We start from the raw sequence: 21,654 nt of genomic DNA, 5'->3' as shown, positions 1-21,654 counted from the left end.
TGAGGTTCAATGTTTTAAACCCTTGTGAAAAAGTCACTAAGTAATTTTTGGTAGTGAAATGACTTTTTACGCTATGCCCATGGGTTGTACTATGCACTTCAAGTGATAAAAGTAACGCACATTTTGTAATTTGGACGTCATGACATTTCTTCGTAGGCATAAGGGTCATGCCTCCTCGTAAATTAGAGGTCGCAGACTCGTCGTCCGATCGAATCGCGCCTAATGTGAGGAGGGTATTACCACTACCAGACTACTTAGCCTGACTAAATCTCAAAAAAAAAATTTACTGATCAAAGTGTACCAGTTGCAGCACTACTGAAGCAAAACGACAAGTCTATATGCGTGTTGCTCAAAATGACCCATCTGGGATGTGCATTGTGAAATGTGTATTGCAGTGAATGCTGGGGCCACTACCATTACTTTGGCACCCTGAAAAGTCTATCAAAATGTTGTAATTCTGTTAACATTTCCTACAACTAAGAGACTAAAAATGCTAGTGGTTTGGATGTCCAGCTCCTAGACAAATTCTTACTGAAACAAGTTGTGCATGCGTGGGTGGTATTTGAGAATACTCACTCTTTGCTGGCCTGGTTGGGGCCCAGGGACCCCCTCCCTGGGGGGCTGTGTTGCCATCCCCTCGGCAGGGGGCACCATGCCTTCCCGAGGGGGCCCTGGCGGGGGCATTCTGTACTGTCCATGGAAGGGGTAGGGATAGTAGCCAGGTGGAGGTCCACGGTGATCCCACTGGGCTTGCATACGGCTCCATGTCTACAAAAATACACAGAAAACCAGGGTTGGATAAGTCCAATAGTCCAATTGTCCCGGGCAAGTCAAAGTGCTGATCGGGCAAGCACTTGTCCTACCCCAAAATTTTTCTATTTTGATGTACTCGTTACTAGTTCACAGTCATGGCATCAAACTTTGGTCAACACAGACAAAGAGAGCCAATGATTAAAGATTCCATTACTGGAAGTGAAAATACATAAACATGTAAGTAAAACGTTTGTTCTGGCAAGTGAGTCTTTTAGGTTCTTGCCTGATAGTGAATTTTAGAAAACTGATAAACCCTGCGAATGTGGGGGTTCCACTACGAGGTGCAGACAGCGTAACCTCTGTCCAACCCTGAGCAAACAAACATTTTCTCCAGTAACATACTTTAGAAACTTCACAACTTCCTGATGGACTTCTATACGAAAGATGAGGATGCATGTAGTTGCACTTACCTGAGGATCCATACCAGCAGGCATGCGGCCAGCAGGGGGAGGAGGTCCCCTGCCAGACATCTGCTGCTGCGCCCATGCTTCCTTTGGTGGACCAGGCCTTTCTAAGTCCTGTGGGTCAAACACAAAGCACTGTGCATCAATCTCATTGGAACAATTCTTTCACAGAATGGTCTTTACTTCATTCGTAGAACAAGCATCACTACTTTCAACATCTTTCTACAATGAAGTAAAAAACAATGGGAAGTTGGAATAAATAGTATAGCAGAGGTACAGGTACTGTGTCTTGATTTGCAGCGTGCAAAATACCCACTTGCACACTGCAACCACTTTTTCCTTGGTGCAACCTACTTCTAAACTCAGGTTGCACAGCGTGCAACTTAGATTTTGATCCTCAGAACTCGATTTTGTTATCAATTTACTTGGAAGAAATAAATGGACCGAGGCAGCTCCGTTTCATATCAGCCAAACATGTATGTATTGTACCTTTTTTTTCAGAAGTTAGTGAATTGTAGGTGGTGCAACTTGAAATTCAGTTGTGCAACCTAGTTTTGCCCCAGCTTCCACAGCGTGCAACCTGGCTCAGAAAAGTATTTTGTACACTGATTTGTATGTACCTTTCCACTTCTGTCAGAGCTCTCTGAGTCCTTTCTCCTGTCCTGTCCTCTGTCTTCCCGGGACCGCTCTCTAGGCCTGTCATCCTGGGATCTGTCATCCCTATGGGGATAAAACATGAAAAAAACAACACATCAATCATGTGGCAATAGTAATAACTTTAAAGAAGAAAGTAAACATGAAGTTATCTCATTCACACAGTGCTCGAAATACCTTCTTGCAAATGCAACCACATTTTGCTTGGCACAACTTAATTTTAAACCCAGGTAGTACAGGGCGCAACCAGAAATTTTTCAGTAGGAACACCGCTTTTCCCCACCTACATGCATAAGCGTGTATCAATTTCTTGATGAGATAAAATGCACGTATATATATATATATATATATATATATATATATATATATATATATATATATATATATATATATATACGGAAGAAAAGATTATGGATAAGTAGCTGATTTGAAGATAGTAATAACTTGGAAGTGGGGCAACCTGAAATGTTGGCACAACGTGGCTATTGACTCAGGTTGACTGAAAGTATTTTGAGCACTGATACACAAAATAATGTTAAACAGACACTTACCAGCCTTCTTTGGAGGACTTTTTGTGGGATGAAGAGCCTGCTTCTGCATCTTCATCATCAGAAAAGACAAGTTTTGCACTGTAGTCCACTTCCTCTTGTGCCCCTGCCCAGCCACCGTCATCGTCATTGTCCAGGGGCTGGTTCAAGTCCGGGACCACCGACGGTCGCGAGTAACCGTCCTCACCCTCCACCGGTGGGCGGCCAGAGTGCTGCGGGGGCCCGCGGCCGGGGGCCTGTGGTCCGTAGCGGGCATCAGGGAAGGGATATGGGTACCTGGGGGCTCCTTGCATGCCAGGAAAATTAGGAGGAAAACCTCCTGGCGGAAAACGACCATACATCTGTAAAAAAGCATACAAAACACTTAGGGAAAATGGATATGTGAACCTCAGAAATCTGTACTCAAAATATTTTACAAAAGCTTAGCTAAAGCAGACACTATTTACTATTCAAATAGCTCACATGCCAACCAGATAAGACACTGAAATGTGTATAGCCTATAACTTCATTGCAATAGGAAAGGGTTGGTCAAGTCCACTAGTCTGATTGTCCCGGGCAAGTGCATGTCCTATCCTACTTGTCCGATCCGGCAAGTAAGATTCTTCCTATAAGTCAGACTTTGATACCCTTCTTACTTTTTGCAATCATGGAATCAAGCATTGGTCAACACAAAAAATAGTACCAATTATTTTTAAAAAATCTATAGCTGTGTTTTAAATTTTGGGCAAGTGAAGTTTGCACAAGTATACTTTTTATGTACTTGCCCAAAAGGACAACAGATGGAAAACTTGTCCAACCATGCCTTTCAAAACATGAAGACTAGCTTATTGATGGTTCATACTTACATAAGGTGGCATTGCTCTATACTGGGGATAAGGTGGCATTCCAGATCCAGGGGGTCCCCCTGGAGGTACACCGTTCATCCCCATGCCCGGGCGGCCAGGGGCAGGGGGGCCCCCGGCCGGGGCGGCCCCTCCACCGCCACCTGGGCCAGGGGAGGATGGTGTACCATTTCCTTGGTCCTGATCGGATTTCGGCTGCTGTTCTTTCTGGTTTGAACCACCTCCTGCTCTCCAACTGCCCTCGTCTGGAATCATAAACAATAAACAAAATCAGAACCAGGAAACAATAAAAACACACTAACCTTGCCGTACGAATATATTTACACGAGTGGTGGTTATCAGTAAATGAATCACAGTAGAAGCCAGTTAATTGCACAACAGATTACCGCACACTTCTGAAAATTGCAGAGAATCCCAAAATCCTGTGTGTTGTGCGGTGCAGTTGGATAACTTTGCTTTGTTGCACCACCCAGATAACTGCACAAAATATGCTGGCAAATGGGGTGTGCAATCACACGGCTTCTGCTATACTGTAAATCCTAAATTTTTTCTGCGGTTTTATGTCTCTAGTTCATGATCCTATCAATAAGTATCAAATTATTCCAATGCAATTTCAAAACACAAGAAAAACCTCAGACATACTAAATGGCTATGATATAATATACCCTTTTTGATCAGTACTTGGCCTCTGCGAAAAATACTAACTTTGCGGGCGGAGGCTTGGTCCAGGGCCATATTGCTGCTCCTTGGCAGGTTTGTTTTCTTCTTCTTCTTTCCCCAAGGTTGGGAATTCTTTGTTGAAGTACTGGGAATTCTGCGGAAAAGCACCTACAACACAGGAGGGTTTGACGTCAAAACAACATAGCATCATTTAGTTGTACATGTAAAGTCATTTTAGGCGAAAAGATCAATTTTGCATGAACATTTTCATAACAATGGTAACTTACCTCCTTTCTTCTCTGGTGGTTTTGCACCTGCCTGTTTCCATGTCTGAAAAAACACAAAAATAACATTAAAAACAGAAGTACTGTAAATGCATCTAAGTTCGTGGGGATTTAGTTTTGTGTTAGCGGGAAAAGGGACTTTTCTCAGTGGTTCTAAGTTCATGGTAGCACCATGCACTGTATTCTCTCCCATGCACTGTAGTAACTGCCATGGAAAAATGTTCGCGGTGGATTTTAATTTGCGGTGAAGTGGCCACCGCGAAAACCATGAACATTATTAAACCACCGCGAAAGTTTCTGCATTTACAGTATTAGACTCCAATGTGTTTGAGAATCATTTGTATGTCGAACTGAGTATGCAACTCCATTACCAGAGATATGCAAATGTTATGCTACAATCTAAAGAGGAAATACTCCATATAGCATCTCTATCTCTCCATGCATCTGAAGCATTTTGGGTATCCAGGCCTGAATGCTTTACTGATCATAACAGTTATCAGAACCCTACAACTGTGCGGGAGGGGGGCAGCTACCTTCTGTGCTGTGGAAGTTTGTCCCTGTGAGGTTGCCGACGGCTGTGAAGCCTGCGGCGGCTGCTGTTCCGGCTGCTGATTGGCTGCTGAAGAAGTAGTACTGCTGACGGAACAAAACACCAACATATTAGAATCTATTGAAGCAACAAATCTACATAATTTCTGGTGACATATACAGCATGAAATTGAAGATCCTTTTAAAATATTTTTCTTTAATTCATTGTCATGTTTGTCTACTACATTTTCCCAATGGCCATCATAATGCCTCAGACAAAGATACAGCAAAAAATTGAAGACAGGAAATGATATAACCTATTGTGGGACCTTAGACCTAACTTCCTGCCAGAGTTCCCATGGTACCTAGCAGCCACTCTGCTGCTTTCTAAATACTCACAAACTGACACACAAAATAACCTTCATACATATGGAAGTTTTTAACTGTCCTCAACACAAGAATTTTGCTCACCTCGAATTTTCAATATGGATTATACCAACACAGATACTAATAGTATCATGCAATTCATGCTAACTTCATACATGAAGGTAAATATTTAGTTCTACTTAGACAAACTCTGACCTGTCCTTGTCCTTTGAAGCACCCCATCCTGACCCTCCTGCTGGCACGAGGTTGACGTTCGGGTCGTTTCCACTGTTTTCGCTTTTCAAACTAGGAAGGTTTGCCGGTGGGGGCATCCGACGAGCGGTGCCCACCTTGCCAAGACTCTGTAAGCCATGTTTGATTGCTGGAAAAAAAGAGAAACTAGTATTAGTGACTACTGCTTAGTGAAGGTAAGTTGTTTTACTGCATCTATCACTAGAAGTGTGATAAACATGTATTTATGAAAGTGAAGAGCCGAAAACAGACAATGTAATGAACAGTTAATGAACATGATCTAGAGCATATTCATAACTGTCTGAGAATGGCACTCTGTATCTAAGGACCAATAAAATCTGATCTACTATCTATGTAGACAGATGGTCACTTAAGCGGCCAAGTGGTCCTTATATAAAAGTGGTCACTTGTACAACCTTGACTGTAGTCATAACACTGAACTAAGGTGAAGATTGCAGTTAAAAGTAAGCTGAAATGCCTGAATATGTTGTTTTTTTCCAGCAAGATTCCACCAGGAAAAAAAAAGTGACCTACTTGTTGTCTTCTGTTGCTCTACACTCTTGCCCTTATAAGTGTTGTATAGGTTGAGTTGGGAGTACTTCTTTCCAGTATCCTTCCCCTTGGCGGTGTTCCCCGAGCGCTCGGACATCCTGAATGAAGGTCATCGAGTGGCTGCACTAACGGCACCCTATGAACGTGCCTCTTTCTGCAATCACAGAAACAGACTTGTTACTTTGTGTGTTAAAAGCTTGCCTGGGTACCATTCAAAAAGTACTGTAAATGCAGAAATGTTCACGGTGGTTTTTTGTTTACGATTTTTGTGGTGGCCACTTCATTGCAACCAATTTCAATTTTCAAGACCAGTTCATGGCGCTACCGCGAACTAAAAAAAAACACCGCGTACACTCCATTTTCCCGATACCGCGAAAGTAAATCCCTGCGTACTTAAATGCATTTACAGTAGTTTGCTCTGACGTTTATTATGCAATATATACAGTTGCTTCTCACTGACATTCCTTATACACTATACACTGTCGCTCCTCTGCTGTTCTGCCACGTTAACGCCTGGAATTGTCCAAATTTTAAACAAGGGCGCTGATTCGTCCCTACAAATGAGCGAATTAAGAAATGAGTTCAGGCACTCGTTTGAACAGGCGTTCCAACAGACGAAACGCCATCCGTCCGCTTGCGGGAGGGCCCGTTGTCATCGAATGAGCGCTCTAGAACCCATTTCTTAATTCGCTCATTAACTAACGTTACCACCAAACGGTGTGAATGTGCTGGTCCCCAGACGGATAGCAGAAGTGAGCAGAGTAGCGAACTACTACTTGGATGGTACCCAGGCTAGTTAAAAGCAGTATCATCTCATAAAATATTGTTTTATCAGAAGTGAGGGAAGGACACTGCATCAATTTCAAACAGCAGTTAGAAGAGTTGGGTGCTTTTATCTATGCAAAGGTCAAACAAAATTGGCACCTAACAAGTACTTGGCACTAGGCCCACTGTACTGGTCAATTTTGAATTTTTCCATAACATAAATTATCCTTGGTCAGACAAAATGGCTGTGACTATCTCAAACATGTATTACAGCTTAGAAAGCTAAGTGTCATCCTTCTTCTAAAAACTGCTATCTTCTCCTTTCCTTAGTTTTTACAAGTGCCATATTGATTTCTTAGTTATATTTCACAAAACTAGAATAATGTCGACCCCTTGGGCTTCTTCCCAGAAATCTTGAGTGGGACAGCACTGTATGAGGGTGCTTTAGTACCCTATGTAAAAATTATGATACCAGAGAAGAAACATTCTAGACTTAAAAAGCAATATAGGCAGAGCTGATATGGTAGTTTAGTGGTGCAAAACCATTATTCCAAAGTCTGGGAATTAAGTACACAGATCAGTAGGCGTGTACCATTTTCTGATGACGTCGCAGGCTCACAGCCATTTCAAGCAATTTAAGAGTGAACTTACAATTATTTTCGAGAAAGTGAACACAGGGGGCGGGGGTGATTTGTCAACATGAAAGTGAAAGAAGCATTGAAAATTGAATTCATGCAATCCCAAGAAGGGAAGGAATAGCCATTTTGCACATTCATTTATGGTTGGAAAGACCCCAAAGATACATGGTTGACTTGCAACTTCTGTTTGTATGTACTGTTCATTCAACCTAGTGGTTAAACACCACTGAAAGCAGAAATAGAGCTAATATGGTCTTGATAAAGCAAGGCCCCTTTCTACATAAATCTCTATGTAGAAACCTTATGCTGCTATGAAGAAAGGGAACGGGTTTTCTGCGCGTGGAGAATTTGCGCGTGCGCGTGAAAAATGTGCGCGTGAAAAATAAAGTTCCTGAAAAATTTGCCGCAAGGAATTCTATGGCAGAAAAATTTTAACCTATGATATAATTCCCCATCTGTTACCTGAATTTTTGGTTTAAAAAAACCTTGATTTTCAGATCCCTTGGGAATAGGTTAATTTGCATATTTTGAACATTTCAAAATCACGTAAATTTGGCAGAAATGAATTGAAAAATTACTCATATGAGGTTTTGTATTGTAAAATGTAACAATTTGAGGCTTTTCTCCATTCTAGAAGCTTCATTTCATCTTTTTTGAAGCAGATTGTTTCACACGCAAATTCCAAACTTTTTTGCGCGTGAAAAGTTAACATTTAAAAATCACTTGAAAATCACTCAGGTCGAGATTTTGTACTCTAGAATGCAACAATATGATGATTAATTCCATTTTGTGCCATCCTGTTTGAGCTTTTAAGTATAAAACTGCAAAAAAATTTTGAATCCCTTGGGAATCAGCTAATTTGCATATTGTCACGCGCAGATTTTTCACGCGCAAGTTTTCACGCGCAAATTCTTCACGCGCACAAAACCCCAACCCTGAAGAAATAAGCCAAGCAACTAGGGAACCATAGACGAACATAATTTGTGAGAATGATATTCAATAATTACCAATTGACTTTGATAACACCGACCATTGATTGAAGATGCACATGTCTACTTCTCAATAAGGTGCAAACAAAAGATGGCATGAGAGATTGAAATACCAAAACAGGACTTGCAAGGGGGAAGCACCACAACTGACCGGAGCCACAGAGTTGGGGAGTGTCTGGAGCTTCTTTTCTAATTCTAGGTTAAAATGAAGCATTCTTGGGGGCCAAAATTACTGTAAATGCATTTAAGTTCGTGGAGATTTAATTTTGCGGTAGCGGCAAAATGGACTTTTCGCTGTGGTTTTAATTTCGTGGTAGCACCATGCACTGTAGTCTCTTAATGCCATGGAAAAATGTTTGCGGTGGTTTCAAATTCGCAGTGAAGCAACCACCACCGTGAATATTAAACCGTGAACATTTCTGCATTTACAGTACTATCAGACAAGTCACAGTTGAAGACTGTGGCCACATGTAATCCCTGGTCAATCAGAATTTTATGCTTGCCAGAGGATCTACTCCCCAGGGTACGGGGTGAATGGTCAGTGCAGAACACAACAACCAAAATATCAGAGCAAAAAATATAGATCGAAAAAAACAAGCATTCTCCTCTATCAGATGTGATAAATTCAGATGCCAATGTCTGACCTGCAATTCCAACTTTCTTGCATAACAATTGTAATGGGTACAATGTATGGCAAATTACTGAACACATATAGCAAGTCTAATGTATACCCAAAATGTCTGTCCAAACAGACATCATTTATTCTAGCTGTTGCACTTTCAATACAAAATTTACTAGAAATTCGTTAATTTTTCCATACACTGCTGACATGGAGGCTGTCGCAGAGTAAAATTTCAACAATTTAGTCCCTGTAGTGTTTACAAATGTATAGTGTGTGTCTAATGTACATGTATTGTGGCAGGCAGGGGCAGACCATTTCCTTGCCATAATAGACCTGCCAACTTCATATAGAACAAAGCCTGGTGACAGACCTTTGTCTATTTATGAGGGAGTAGAGTAATTGGGGTATACAATAGATAAATAATGTAGATCCCTCCCAATGGACCACATTACTGATTGGCCCTCCACTACACTGGCCATCTGTATATGTGATTTTCTTTCAACTGGGGAACTACGAGATTAAATTATAAACTCAAACTCAACTACAAATGCAACAACTTGTATTATGATCAAACTGACATAAACATGTGTATTATTGTGTGGGCCATTCACAAAAAATCATAATGATAATCATTGTGATTTTAGCTGAAGTGCTGGGTTTGCACACAATGGCTGGCTAGTGTTCCTCATAATCGAAATATCTAAATTATGAGTTAGCTGTGGTCATTCTAAAGCTCATATGAATCTCTACAAATCAACATTTATAATTTATTGTCATCTTTGAAAGAGAGATGCTCCAATGTGTAGGGCTCTTAAACATACCTTTTAAACATCTGCTGTAAAAAAAAACTATTCTATCGATTTGTGATGACATGAAACCATGTATCTTGTGATCAACAAGATATGTTTATCCAATCATTTAATCTAGAATCACTCAATGCAATATACACATATTATGTCGCGCCAATAACACTATTTGACTTAAAACGACACACCCGCCCTCAAAGAATTATTTTACACAATAATTTGCCATGAGTAAACTAATTTTGTGCTCAAATCTTTTCTCGACAAATTATGCAGCCAGGATTGAAGAAACATCACTTAGTGGTACTTTTTTTCCCGTCTGCCAACGCAAAGCGTCTCGCACGTAGTCAAGCCTCAAGGAAAATACGTCGATGTAGGTTAGACATCCAGGTAATAAGATACGCCAAAAATAGTTACTCAAGCAACTGGATATGGTTTTGAAACGGTCAGACGTTTCGGAAAGAATCCACTTTCCTTCGTCAGTGACACTGAAGTGATCTGCAAGAAACAGGTCTTTTATACTCTAACTATGAATGAAGACAATTTCAGATGTCCAATAAGAAAGGTTGTAAGACAATTCAGACTGAAGACAATTTGGAAAATATTTTTGTAGCTGAGAAATTCGACGCGCCCGTCGCCTCATAATATTGATACTGTATATTTTTATCAAATGCGTCATCTGGTTTTCTGGAATGACAACAAGAGCTCTTAGTGACAGATAAGTTATGTGCTTTATGGAAAAAGTTTTGGGCGAGAAAATCTGAAGACCACAACAGGTTCACTTCTGGCTCATTAACTAGAAGCCGATCAGGACGATTGATCAAGTGACCTCATCGGGCACAGTTGCTTCCTGTCGAAATAACGTTTCCTCTAAGTTCCGCAGAACAACCAGACGTTACACAACCGACTTGTTGCATCCTTCTAAGTCAACAAATGTCCTCTAAAAGCATACATATCCAATAGTTTGACCTAAACAATCAATCTTTACGATCGGTTCTCCACCCAAGGCCGAAAATCCGACGGCTTTGTGTCGAGAACGATGTCTGTCAAATAACAGGTTCTTTGACAAAAAAATACTTCAAAATGTCACAAAATCTTCAGCCTTACCTCGGCCCGTTCTTCTGGGTTTATGTCTGAGAGACAATTTACGGCGGATACCGTCGAATTATCCAAGGATGGCACTGGATTTTCTTTCAGTCTTTTCTCTACGTTGGCGAACCAAGATGGCGTCCCAATGAAGGATGCATAAATTATGATAATACAAATTTCGAAGACGTCATAGAATCCCACAATGCATTTCTCGGGCGGCGCCTGAATATTCTATTCAGATATTCGGGGTAAATGTTAAATTTTCAACATTACCTAATGAGCATGAAATTCTAATTTTCAGCTCCTTTTCAGTATATATTTATTATTTCTAGTTTAAAATTGATCTTAAGTAAAGTATATACGCAGATGGAACTCAGATATAAATAGAGGTCAGGACACCCCGAGAAAGATAGTGGCAGAGTCTAAAAAGATGGCGGCGTTTTTGGGGATTGTACACGTTTCACTGCTAAGATTTAGTTTGATTTTGCTGCTGACACCGATATTCTGGACACTTTCGGGAAGCTTTGAACAGCTAGAATCGTTGGATCCCGAAAGGATGCAATGGCCGACAATTTTTGTTGCAATCCTGGCTAGGAATAAGGCGCATTCCCTGCCTTATACTTTGGGGTACCTGGAGCGACAGGACTACCCGAAAAGCCGACTGGCGCTCTGGTAAGTTCCGTCGTCTGCAAATTTCTTTCCCATTGTTTACCAAACACTACTCTATTGTTGATCTGTTTTGTCTCTGGTCATCTAGGTGTGCAATGTCAAACACAGCTTAGCTTACAGCCGCATGGGTGTAGTATATCGACCAGGTCAACCGCTATGATTTTGTCAGCTTGGCACATCTTCCGCGGAAGGGGAGAAAACTTTTTCGTTTCGCTTGGCTGAGTTTTTGTTTTCCGGGAGCGGTTTGCGGCTTTTCCCAGATCAAAGTTCCGCAAGCCTCCAGCGGTATTTATAGTGAGTCTGGATCAGAGAATGGTTTGAGTCAGAGTGAGTTCTTGGTACTCTTCGTGAGGGTTTTTCTAACGGTCTAGAGTGATAACGGTACCGGGGAGACACAGATGTCCCAGATTGGGGTCCGTCTGGGGCGGTAAGCTAAGTGCCCTGTACAGACAGCGGTACCCTGGGCACCAGACTTTTTAGACAGGGCCGGCAGAGATGTGAGAATCCGTTTGACAGGTCTTGGAGAGAACCTTAGATAAGCACTCTGGGGATTTTGTCAGTAGAGACACTAATATCACCACCTTAGCTGGAGATAATTTCAGAGGATCAACAAACAGATGTACATGGCCTTCTCCCAGTACATTGAGAGTATGGACAAATTTGACATGCCGTGTCACCGATCTTGTGCGCTTGGGAAAGGCACTTTACACGACTCCTCACTTCGCTCAAGTGAAAAATGAGTTTATAGGCTACAAAGGTCTTCAGAAAGTTGAAGTTGGTAACCTCAAAACGAAAGAAGAAGAAGACACACTCTCCTTAAAACACATCCAGCAACTTCCAAGCATGAGGCACCAGGAGCTTAATACCTTGAGAGACAATAGACTAGATAATGAACCATGTGTTATTCAGCACCAAGAGACCACCTCTAGCAAAACAATAGACGTTTATAAACAAGGACAACAACAACAACATTTTGTCATGCTGGGACAGTTTGCCAGCCTAGCGGATACTTAAATATCTAAGATGAACAGATTCTCTGCAAGTCCTGGCTTAAATTCTAGTTACCATGGTAAGACAGGGGTTTAGGGCAGGAAAAAGCTTAAAAAGAAAGGCTTTGTTCAAATCATTTATGGAATCATTGTCAGATGAAGCATTTACATCGTTAGTTAGAATCACAGAAGGAGAAACAGGAAGAAACTTTCAGATTTTCCTTCCCTTCTTCTGTTCAAGAGCTTCCTATGAATCAGACAAGAACAACAGATCTACATGATTTGATGCCACGGTTACCCTTACATGTATATGCATCAGACATGACCTGATTCTTATTAGCAGCTCAGCAGTTGTCATGATAACATCTCATCTCTATGATAACAGCAAAAGTGTGTTAGGTCAGTTGTTGTTTTTAGGAATACTGGAAAAGTTTAAACTTGGTTTTGTTTCACAGTGACCTCCCAGTGACAGTCTCTACTGTCATTCTAGGACTGTTTAGCTATGGCCAAAGCTGCAGGGCTAACAGTAGAGGTGATACCAAATAGGATTTACCATGGTCAATACTGACCAAAGGAGGCCATATAAAGACACGTCTACCTTGAATTCATGGCCCAACGAATATGCATTTCCAAATTGTGTATTTCCGTTGCACTAGATTTGTTTGAATTTGAAGTTTAACCACCACAAAAATCTCCTTTTTTTCCCCTCTTACAATACGGTGGGGAAAAAACTGCAGAGGTAAATGAATTAACAGTAAATTCAGCATACAGGAGAACTACACTCTACTCTACATTCTCTGAGTCTGTGTGTTCCTTTTCTACCTGGACTCTGGAGGTTCTGAGTTTCTTGCACTTTGAGTTCAGTTTCTGGGCAACAGACTGTGGGGATAGGATTCAAGTGCCACATTCTCAAGATCATTGAGAAAGCCGTTATAGCATCCCAGTTAATTGACTGGCCGTGATTGATCGTAAATCTGATTATAGACACTGTGCAAACACCCGTTCAAACAATCCAGGACAGAGCACACATGTCTATTAACTAGAGCTTTGTTTGAGGAGGGTCTATCAGAGGGGGAGAAAAACATATTTAGGACTGTGTGCAAGTTTTATGTAGAGGTCACTTATAGACGACTGTATATGTAGAATTGGATATTGCCATCCCTTTGAAGTCTTGCTTTTATCAGTAAAGTAAGGTCACACCAATTACTGTGAATGTACTCGCCAAGTAGAGGTTGAATCGCGCAGATATAGTAGTACTAGTAGTCAGAAAAATTACACGGGCGCTCTTCCTACACGATTCAACCTTTCGTGGTAGCGGGAAAATGGAGTATTCGCAGTGGTTTTAAGTTCACGGTAGTGCCGTAGACTGTAGTCACATACTATAATGGAAAAATGTTCGCCGTGGTTTTAAGTTCGCGGTGAAGTGTCCACCGCGAAAACCGCAAACATAAAACTACGACGAACATTTCTGCATTTACAGTAAACAGTAGTGTGGGAGAAATCTGGAATTTTCGTACATCTTAAACAAGCACATTAAAAACCTTTGCGACTAACTTCATCAACAGTAGTTTTGTTTGTCTAGGATTAGGAGCAAAGAGTTTCTCACTGGACCAGTAAGGCGGAGACAGATTTTTAGATTATAAGCGTACATGTAGGTTTAAAAAGGAGTTAGCACAGCTTAACTCATGGCATGACTTGTGGCTATGCGGTAAGCCTTGTCACATTGTTGCCAAATGATGTCATCCTCAAAGTCTGTTCCAGACAAACTCCAATGAACTTGGAAACTCTTCCAGAACATCGTATATGATTAACCTATGACACATCAAAAACTGCAGCAGACGTTCGGTAAGGCCTTTTTCAAACAAAGGCGGTTGGTTCAAATCCAACTACAACACAACCACAAGGGATCTGCGACAACCCTTATTTGGCTAGACTTGCAAATATAAATTTCCAGTTGACCTAGTTCTGCCAACTCCAAGATTTTTCTCTGTCTGCTGCCAGAAAAATGCCAGGTGCGCTTGCTGCTGGTAACCAAGGGCAACCACCTTTTCCTTATTGAGGTCGTTAACCCCTGTATTGGAATTTGTCTGTGGAATATGCTGTGCAAAACACTGCCAGCTGTAATATCGGGAACCAATATTTGTGGAATAAGAATTGTAAATAACTTGGTTTGGCTTTTTTTAAGTTAATCCAGGACTCTGAATGCATATGCACATTAGTGCAGCAAAAACTATAGCCTTTTCTTTTACTGATGGTGCTCTGGTGAGCCTATATATTTGTTGTAGGGATATCTGCAGAAGTATGCTACTTTCAGTATTGAACACTATTATGATACAGGTTGTATATATCATGTCACAAAGTTTGTATTTCTTTTAATTTTTTTTCTTTTAGTTCTGGATAAGACCAATGTGGCCTGACTTTACATGACTTCATTCATAAGGGCAAATTTCGGTATTTCCGGACTTGCGCAGATGACCCAGTTTTAGCCCATACAGAATGCTTAGGTAGGCTTGGGAAAAGTGGCTGTAAAATTGTTTTTCTTGGGATATGTTTGGATTTTGGAGGTGCATTTATAGGTAAGGGTTGTAGCTTCTATATTATGTTGAAAAAACAGATTTTTAGTGATATTTGTGGCTGCAGTAGGCCTTAGAAGTTAGGTGTTTTGGTGTTGTTTACATGCAGTGAAAGGGGGTGAAAAGGTCTCCGACCTATGTTTTGATGGCATATAATATAATTCCGCCGTAAATTTTTTCCTTTTTTTGTCGTTGAATTACTCTTCAGTGGTCGGACAATCATGCCAATGTGAGTTTTTCATGTTCTAAAAGTCAGGTAGGTGATTTTTGACAGCCTCTTTCTCCCATGATTCCCATTGTTAAGAATATGCATATGAAATACTGAAATGCAGCCATAAGTCCTAGAGACAGCCCAGGGTAAAAGTGACTTAACAAGATAATTTATGTCCTTTCAAGTTCCAGAACTGTTTCCTTGTCTGTCCCCCTGAGGGCATAGGTCATCCTTCAGGAAGTTTCTGGTTATACTAAAGCCAAGGCTGGGCATTTGTCTACTTTGTGACATCAATGACTGAATGAGTTTAAATCCTTGGTCACATGATAGAAAGAAAGTCCATAGCTACACAAGTGTTTTGATCATCTTCCAAAGAGAAATTTTGCCATAAAGTTTTTGCACTAGATTTGTATTTTAAAAAACAAGTCGTAAAAGTTAGTCATTGCTTTGAAGAACACAGCTGTATCATTGTACGCAGGAGTCATCATGGTAACCCAACAACAGCTGTTTTCTAACAAAGGTACGAACATCAGAATAGTGGTGTCCATGTGAATCCATTTGCATGCAACATCTGCTGGGAGTGGGAGTGCCAGTAAATAATCACCAGGTGTATTTTGCCAGCCAGTAGGTACCCAAATTATGAGTAATGAGGCTGATTAACGTGGTCGAGGCACCTCCTCGAGCACGGGACCCCCGTTTTACGTCCCTCCCGGAAGACGATTTCGTGGAAAGCTTCGTGAGGCTACAGCAATCCGAACGTCCTTGGTTGGTCTCCCATCCAAGTACTATCCGGACCGCGCGTTGCTTAACTTCCGAGATCGAGGGATCGGGTGTACCAACGCGCCACGCGGCCAAGTATTGTTTCAATCAGAAGTTCAGAATGCAGGGCTCAAAATTCATTTTTGGGAATAGGTGCACCAAGGAGGTTAAGAATAAGGTGATTTTTAACCTCCTTTGGTGCACTGATGTGTAACATCAACATTGATCAAAATTTATACCATGAGATGACGTAAAACATCAGCAAAACTTAATCGTAATTTTAACTGATTCTCGTCATAGCTGGAATGTAAAATTTTCAAATCTTTGAACTTTGAGTAACTTAGAAAGAAAGGTTTAGAACTTTTTTCTCCATCTCAAATTTTAAGAATATGTTATGATGTATCTTGGTGTACTTTGTGTAACTATATATGTGATCATGATCAAATATCTTGGACCTAGTGAAAAGCTTTCAACAAAAGTTTTATAAAGATGTTCATGATTTTTTTTCAATGCACCCAGTTTGCCCTGGAGTGCCATTAATTTGATTAAACTTTAAAGTATTGTTTCAATCAATTAGCACAGTTGGTTTCTCATTACTTACAATGTAAGACTGGGACTATAAAACAAAATTTCAAGGTAACAGCTGGTTTATCTATAAATCTTTTACGAGTTTCAAGTTGCCCGTATAATGTTATTGTAAACCCTGTTTTCAAATCAAGGGCATGGTCACCGCATGCTGTGAGCTATTCCACCAGAAGTACCATGAATTAGGGTTCTAGCTAGTGCATTTTTAGCATAGCGGGCCACTACGCTGTAAGTTGCAACCACCACGCTAAATTGAGGACCACTTCTCTAATTTTCAACTAGCGTAGTGGTACTTTGCTGTCATTTACTTGTTTAAAAATGTCTAATCAAATATGAAAAATGATGATATGCAGCTCCAAACTGACCAAAAAAGCCTTCAGATTACATGTGATATTAACAGAGTAACAGTAAGTAACAGTACCCTTATCGTGCCAACTTTTTACTCTAGTCTCTACATTTTCAAAATCTCACTGTGGAAGGACCAAGACCCTCCTTCCACACCGTCCTTGCCATTACCATTATGCTAAAATAAAATCCTGGCTGGAAGCCTGGAACCCTGTAGTTGTAAATCATGAAATATCCACAGTGGTTTAATGTTTGCGTGTCTGCGGTGACCTCTCACCCAAACGGCTGTTTCACAATTGAGTGTACCCATTTATTTTTCCACATGTTACCAGTTGATAAGAAAGTCTACATAAGATATTACTGTTTTTGACTGTTATTTTCCAAAAGCTGGTGTAACAAGGAACACAACAAAAAAAGAAATAGAGAAATCCATCAATATTTGGCGAAACTATCGTAAAAAATGTTGTCTAAAAATGTCCCATTTTTAGTGTTACCAGGGGTCATTCAGTTTTTTCACATTCTGAACATTGCAACTGACTTTAAAAACATGACTGCTACCTTAAAATTCTTTATTTTGTACATGCAGTCATATGTTAACTTGAGATATATTACAATTTTTTGAAGATATTCCAACTTTTTTTTGCCAGCAGGGTTATTTTGCATTTTCACCCACATGTTACCAATTTTAATGTAATATTTTCTTATAGATTACAAAGTATGTAGCATTGTTTTAATGTACTGTAATAAGTGTTAATTTGACATGTTAAGTTTTGATATGATGTATGTAACTGAACAAAAGTAGAATGAGATCATTCCTACTTTCATCTGACTCACAGCGAAGGATCAAAGTATCAGCTGTAATTTTCCGAAAAATTCTGTCCCGTCCGTACCCCCCCTCAATTTCTATACTAGGCTAATATTACAAGCTTTTAATTGTGATGGTTTACAAGTCTCTTTGACTAGATACCAAACCACTATATAAACCATATCTGTGATAAAGACCTTGCTTGATACAGCACTGTATAACTTCAAATGTCCCGTCCGTACCCCTGTCCCGTCCGTACCCCCCACCTGTCCCGTCCGTACCCCCACTTTTAGTTTTGAGCAAAAAACTGGGGAAAATGATATCCCAATTGCTAGAATAACACATAATAAATACTAAACAGATACAAACAATTAATCTCCTCACTACAAATAGTACTTTTTAATGAATTTGCCAGCATTTTCTTTGTAAGGTTTTTTCATTATTACCCATAAACTGCCTGGGATTGGTATGAGATGAAATCTGATATTCCCCTAAAGTTACCATCCTATTTGTCCAGTTCAATGCTCTCCTCTAGCCCAGCTCACTCTCACAGATCATCCTCATGATGGTGATGACCCATTTTCCCCACCTCCCAGTGCAGGTAGTGTACATGACAAGGACAAAACAGGCACTACCTGAGACACCAAGGAGAAAAGCAAAGGTTCTGGAGAGACCTGTCAAGTCTCCTACTCAAAATAAAATCCTTGAGAAGAAAGGGGTACTAGTACTTGCTGTGACAAAAGAGAGCAGAAGAAATCTGCAAATATGTCAAGAAATTGCAGATTCCCTGACAGAACAGATACATCCCATCAAGTTCACCAGTTGAGCATGGCCATCAAAGAAAATAAGCTCTAATGGCATTCTCAGATCATTCTAGATCAGATCAGATCTAATAATTATGTCTATCTCCTTTTTTCTTAGTTTAAACATTATTACAGTATTTGTAGATGCTTTATTTAACTTGTATTTAGTGAACAAATGTGTTCCAAAAGGTTTGAACAAGACCCTGCTGTATCAGTCTGTTGTCTGGTTGTGTCCCGTCCGTACCCCCATGTATTATCATATTCATGAAATCATCAAGTCTCTTGATGTGTTGCCCAAGTATGAATGCTAGAATCTTATGTAGGGGCATATAAAGGATGAAATTCTAACAAAGTTTAGCTATCAAAGTGCTAGAATTTAAAAAATTTGTATTTGATCTTTCCCTCGACATGAATTGACAGCAAGGTGTTATTATCGCCATACAATAAATGACCAGAAAATGACACAACAAGGTGCTACTGCAAATAAAAGTTAGTTTTCTGGTCTTGTGGATACTAGTGATGGAAGATAACATGGAACAGTGTTTATCTTTAGTTCTTCATGTGGGTATACTGTATGCACCTTTACATACAGTCTTACAGTTGTCCCGTCCGTACCCCCTCAGTGCCCCATTAAAGAAAGACCTATATTATAGTAACCGGGAGGTGTTGTGCAGAGATCTTTTAGAATATTAAGCCACAAGTATGTACCTTTGAACTGCCAATATCAGTTTTGATATATATTAAAGTTGATTTTTCAACCTCAGTGACCCCTGTTCGGTACACTCAATTGTGAAACAGCCGAAAAGGTAGCACATCACAAATGTATGTATTTACTAGTAGGGTTCTTCCAAATGCCTCCTCCCCTAGCCTCCCCCTCCTACCTTTTTGTCCAGACATTGCAAAAGAACAGCTTCGTTAGAACAATGGCAGCATTGTCTCCTCCAATTTAGGCTTGGGCCATGTCTGTCCTAAGTGTCCATTTGTATGTTTAGTCTACATGTCTCTAGTTGAAAGGCCAGACCACAACCTAAAACCAACACTTGACACATGTATCCTATAGGGTCAACCTGGAAATTCCATACATGCTTCCTCTATGTCGAATTAAGGGCTAAATAGTATGGATATATAATATCCCCAAATAAGATCAGACCAATAAATTCTAAAATAAATTTAAAAGCCATTACTGTAAATGCAGAAATTTTCACAGTGATTTTATATTCGCGGTTTTTGCGTTGGAAATTTACCGCAAATTTAAAACCACCGCGAACATTTTTCCATGGCAGTTCAAGACTGCAGTGCATGGTGCTACCGCAAACTTAAAACCACCATGGACAGTCTTTTTCCCACTATCGCGAAATTAAATCCCCACGAACTTAGATGTATTTACAGTATGTCACTGCATGCTTTGGAACACATAGGAAAGATACAAACTATAAAGGACCAAGTGGTTACTGAGCATTGCTTAGCTAAGAGGACTTGAAAGAGAACAGTTCTTACAGAAACTGTTTCCATATACAAGTGCATATGTTGTACTGAATGCAATGTGTTAAAGATAGAAGAAAACCCTATACTCCTGTTAGCACAGAGCTAATGTTTATGGATGGCCAGAAGTTCAGGAGTTCACGTCAGGGTCACCTCAGCTTGTGCCATCACAGTCAACAGTTCTCCCCATGTTTACATACTGTACATAGTTGTGGTTACTGTAACTAAAGTCCTTGAACTTGACAGTATTTAGAAGTCCTGGCAAAGACAGGAGCTGGATAGACGTAACAACGCATTCCCTGTATTTGCAAAAAATATGTGCAATTGTATGGAAAATCGGACAAAAGCATCTTTTATTTATTTATTTATTTATTCATCTCCAGACATGTGGGTAGCCCCTTCAACTTTTTTAAAGTTGATTTCCAAGGGGGCCCACTACATAAATAACAAAAACGAAACGTGTACATTCAGTAAGACAACCAGAGGACAACAAACAATATATACAAATAAACCGAAGCGTCATTACCAAGAACAGTTGTCGATGTCAACCAAAAACATCAACGGTGGAGGTCAGAGGTCAATGTGCGGAGGAGTGTGTCTTAGGGCAGCTTTCAACTGCCGTAGAGTTGGTGCATTTCACTATCTCACAGGCCACTGAAAACCCTAAGATGGAGAAAGGTAATTTTTTCCAACTGGTTCAACAAGTATAGACACTCTTATCTCATAGTCACCCGAAAACTTCCAAGATTACTAAAAAATCGTCCAAAAAGGGATTTTCAATGGTTTAAAGACATGTTTATATTTGAGTTACCTACTCATCTTTGTGTGATATAAGTAGCCTGGGTAACAGCCTATTTCTATGGGGCTCCTTGCACTCGCTGCCCTAAAAAAATGGGATGGTACCCAGGCTACAGTCTAGGGCCTGGCACCAACTGATGCATCTCCTCTTCTGCTTTTGACTTCTAGTAAATGTACTAAGTTTGCCAGGTAGGCAAGGGCTTAGGCATTTCTAAATTTAGTGCTACTGGCATAAGATACTACATCACGAAGGTTCGAAGGAATATTTTGGCAAGTATAGTTCTCTTGGCTCACTCATTGTCAACAAGTATGTCTCACAATGTTGTACACTTCACTTTTCCCTAGTTGGTACCAATTCAAGAAGACAGTTGGACTGGCGAAAGGTTTTGGGTATCAGCCAAACCCCCATGCCACATTTAGTTAATCTTAGGTTGGCACACTATACAACAGTATAACATTTAAAACCATGTTTGTCAGACTCCAGTACATGTATGTCTGTGCCAGTTTGGCTCATGACCAGTGGAGTCAGTGATACCATTTTTGCCAACTTCCAATCTGTATGTCTGGTATATCTAAAAAAAGACTATAGACAACAGTCACATGCGTACAGACCTTACCTGGTATCCAGCTTACAGCTGTATGTCCCATTTTTTTACTGTCCGTCACCAATGGTAATACACAGTTATCAAAAGAAGACAGTTTCTAGTAGACTTAAACATATATATACTATTTAAACGTACTTAAACATACATTTGATTACTATTACTTGACATCATCGTGTAAAAAAACAAACTACACAAATAAATTTTCATTTCATTCTGTTTTC

General features: G+C 40.2%; 2 protein-coding genes across 4 annotated transcripts in view; one reads left to right on the top strand and one right to left on the bottom strand.

Annotated features, from left to right (window-relative positions):
• Positions 1-11,010, bottom strand: part of LOC118420882 (protein PRRC2C-like) — a 24,112-nt gene extending 13,102 nt beyond the window's left edge. For 2 of the 3 annotated variants that reach the window (XM_035827940.1, XM_035827942.1), the window contains exons 1-11: positions 10,828-11,010; positions 5,886-6,057; positions 5,316-5,481; positions 4,739-4,841; positions 4,209-4,251; positions 3,967-4,089; positions 3,265-3,506; positions 2,423-2,760; positions 1,838-1,937; positions 1,224-1,331; positions 577-768 (exon numbers count right to left, since the gene is read on the bottom strand). In XM_035827940.1, the coding sequence (XP_035683833.1) occupies positions 577-768; positions 1,224-1,331; positions 1,838-1,937; positions 2,423-2,760; positions 3,265-3,506; positions 3,967-4,089; positions 4,209-4,251; positions 4,739-4,841; positions 5,316-5,481; positions 5,886-6,000 (1,530 nt within the window). In that variant the 5' untranslated portion in view covers positions 6,001-6,057; positions 10,828-11,010. The remainder of the gene's footprint in view (positions 1-576; positions 769-1,223; positions 1,332-1,837; positions 1,938-2,422; positions 2,761-3,264; positions 3,507-3,966; positions 4,090-4,208; positions 4,252-4,738; positions 4,842-5,315; positions 5,482-5,885; positions 6,058-10,827) is intronic. The other variant, XM_035827941.1, reaches the window with a different exon arrangement.
• Positions 11,011-11,088: 78 nt separating this feature from the next.
• Positions 11,089-21,654, top strand: part of LOC118420883 (procollagen galactosyltransferase 1-A-like) — a gene marked incomplete in the record, with an annotated part of 44,970 nt that continues 34,404 nt past the window's right edge. Inside the window, 1 exon segment of the mRNA XM_035827943.1 lies at positions 11,089-11,481. Within this exon segment, the coding sequence (XP_035683836.1) occupies positions 11,240-11,481 (242 nt within the window).

This window comes from Branchiostoma floridae, chromosome 8 (assembly GCF_000003815.2).
Source record: "Branchiostoma floridae strain S238N-H82 chromosome 8, Bfl_VNyyK, whole genome shotgun sequence".
Classification (NCBI taxonomy): domain Eukaryota; kingdom Metazoa; phylum Chordata; class Leptocardii; order Amphioxiformes; family Branchiostomatidae; genus Branchiostoma; species Branchiostoma floridae.
This window is presented reverse-complemented; position numbering and strand designations above follow the sequence as displayed.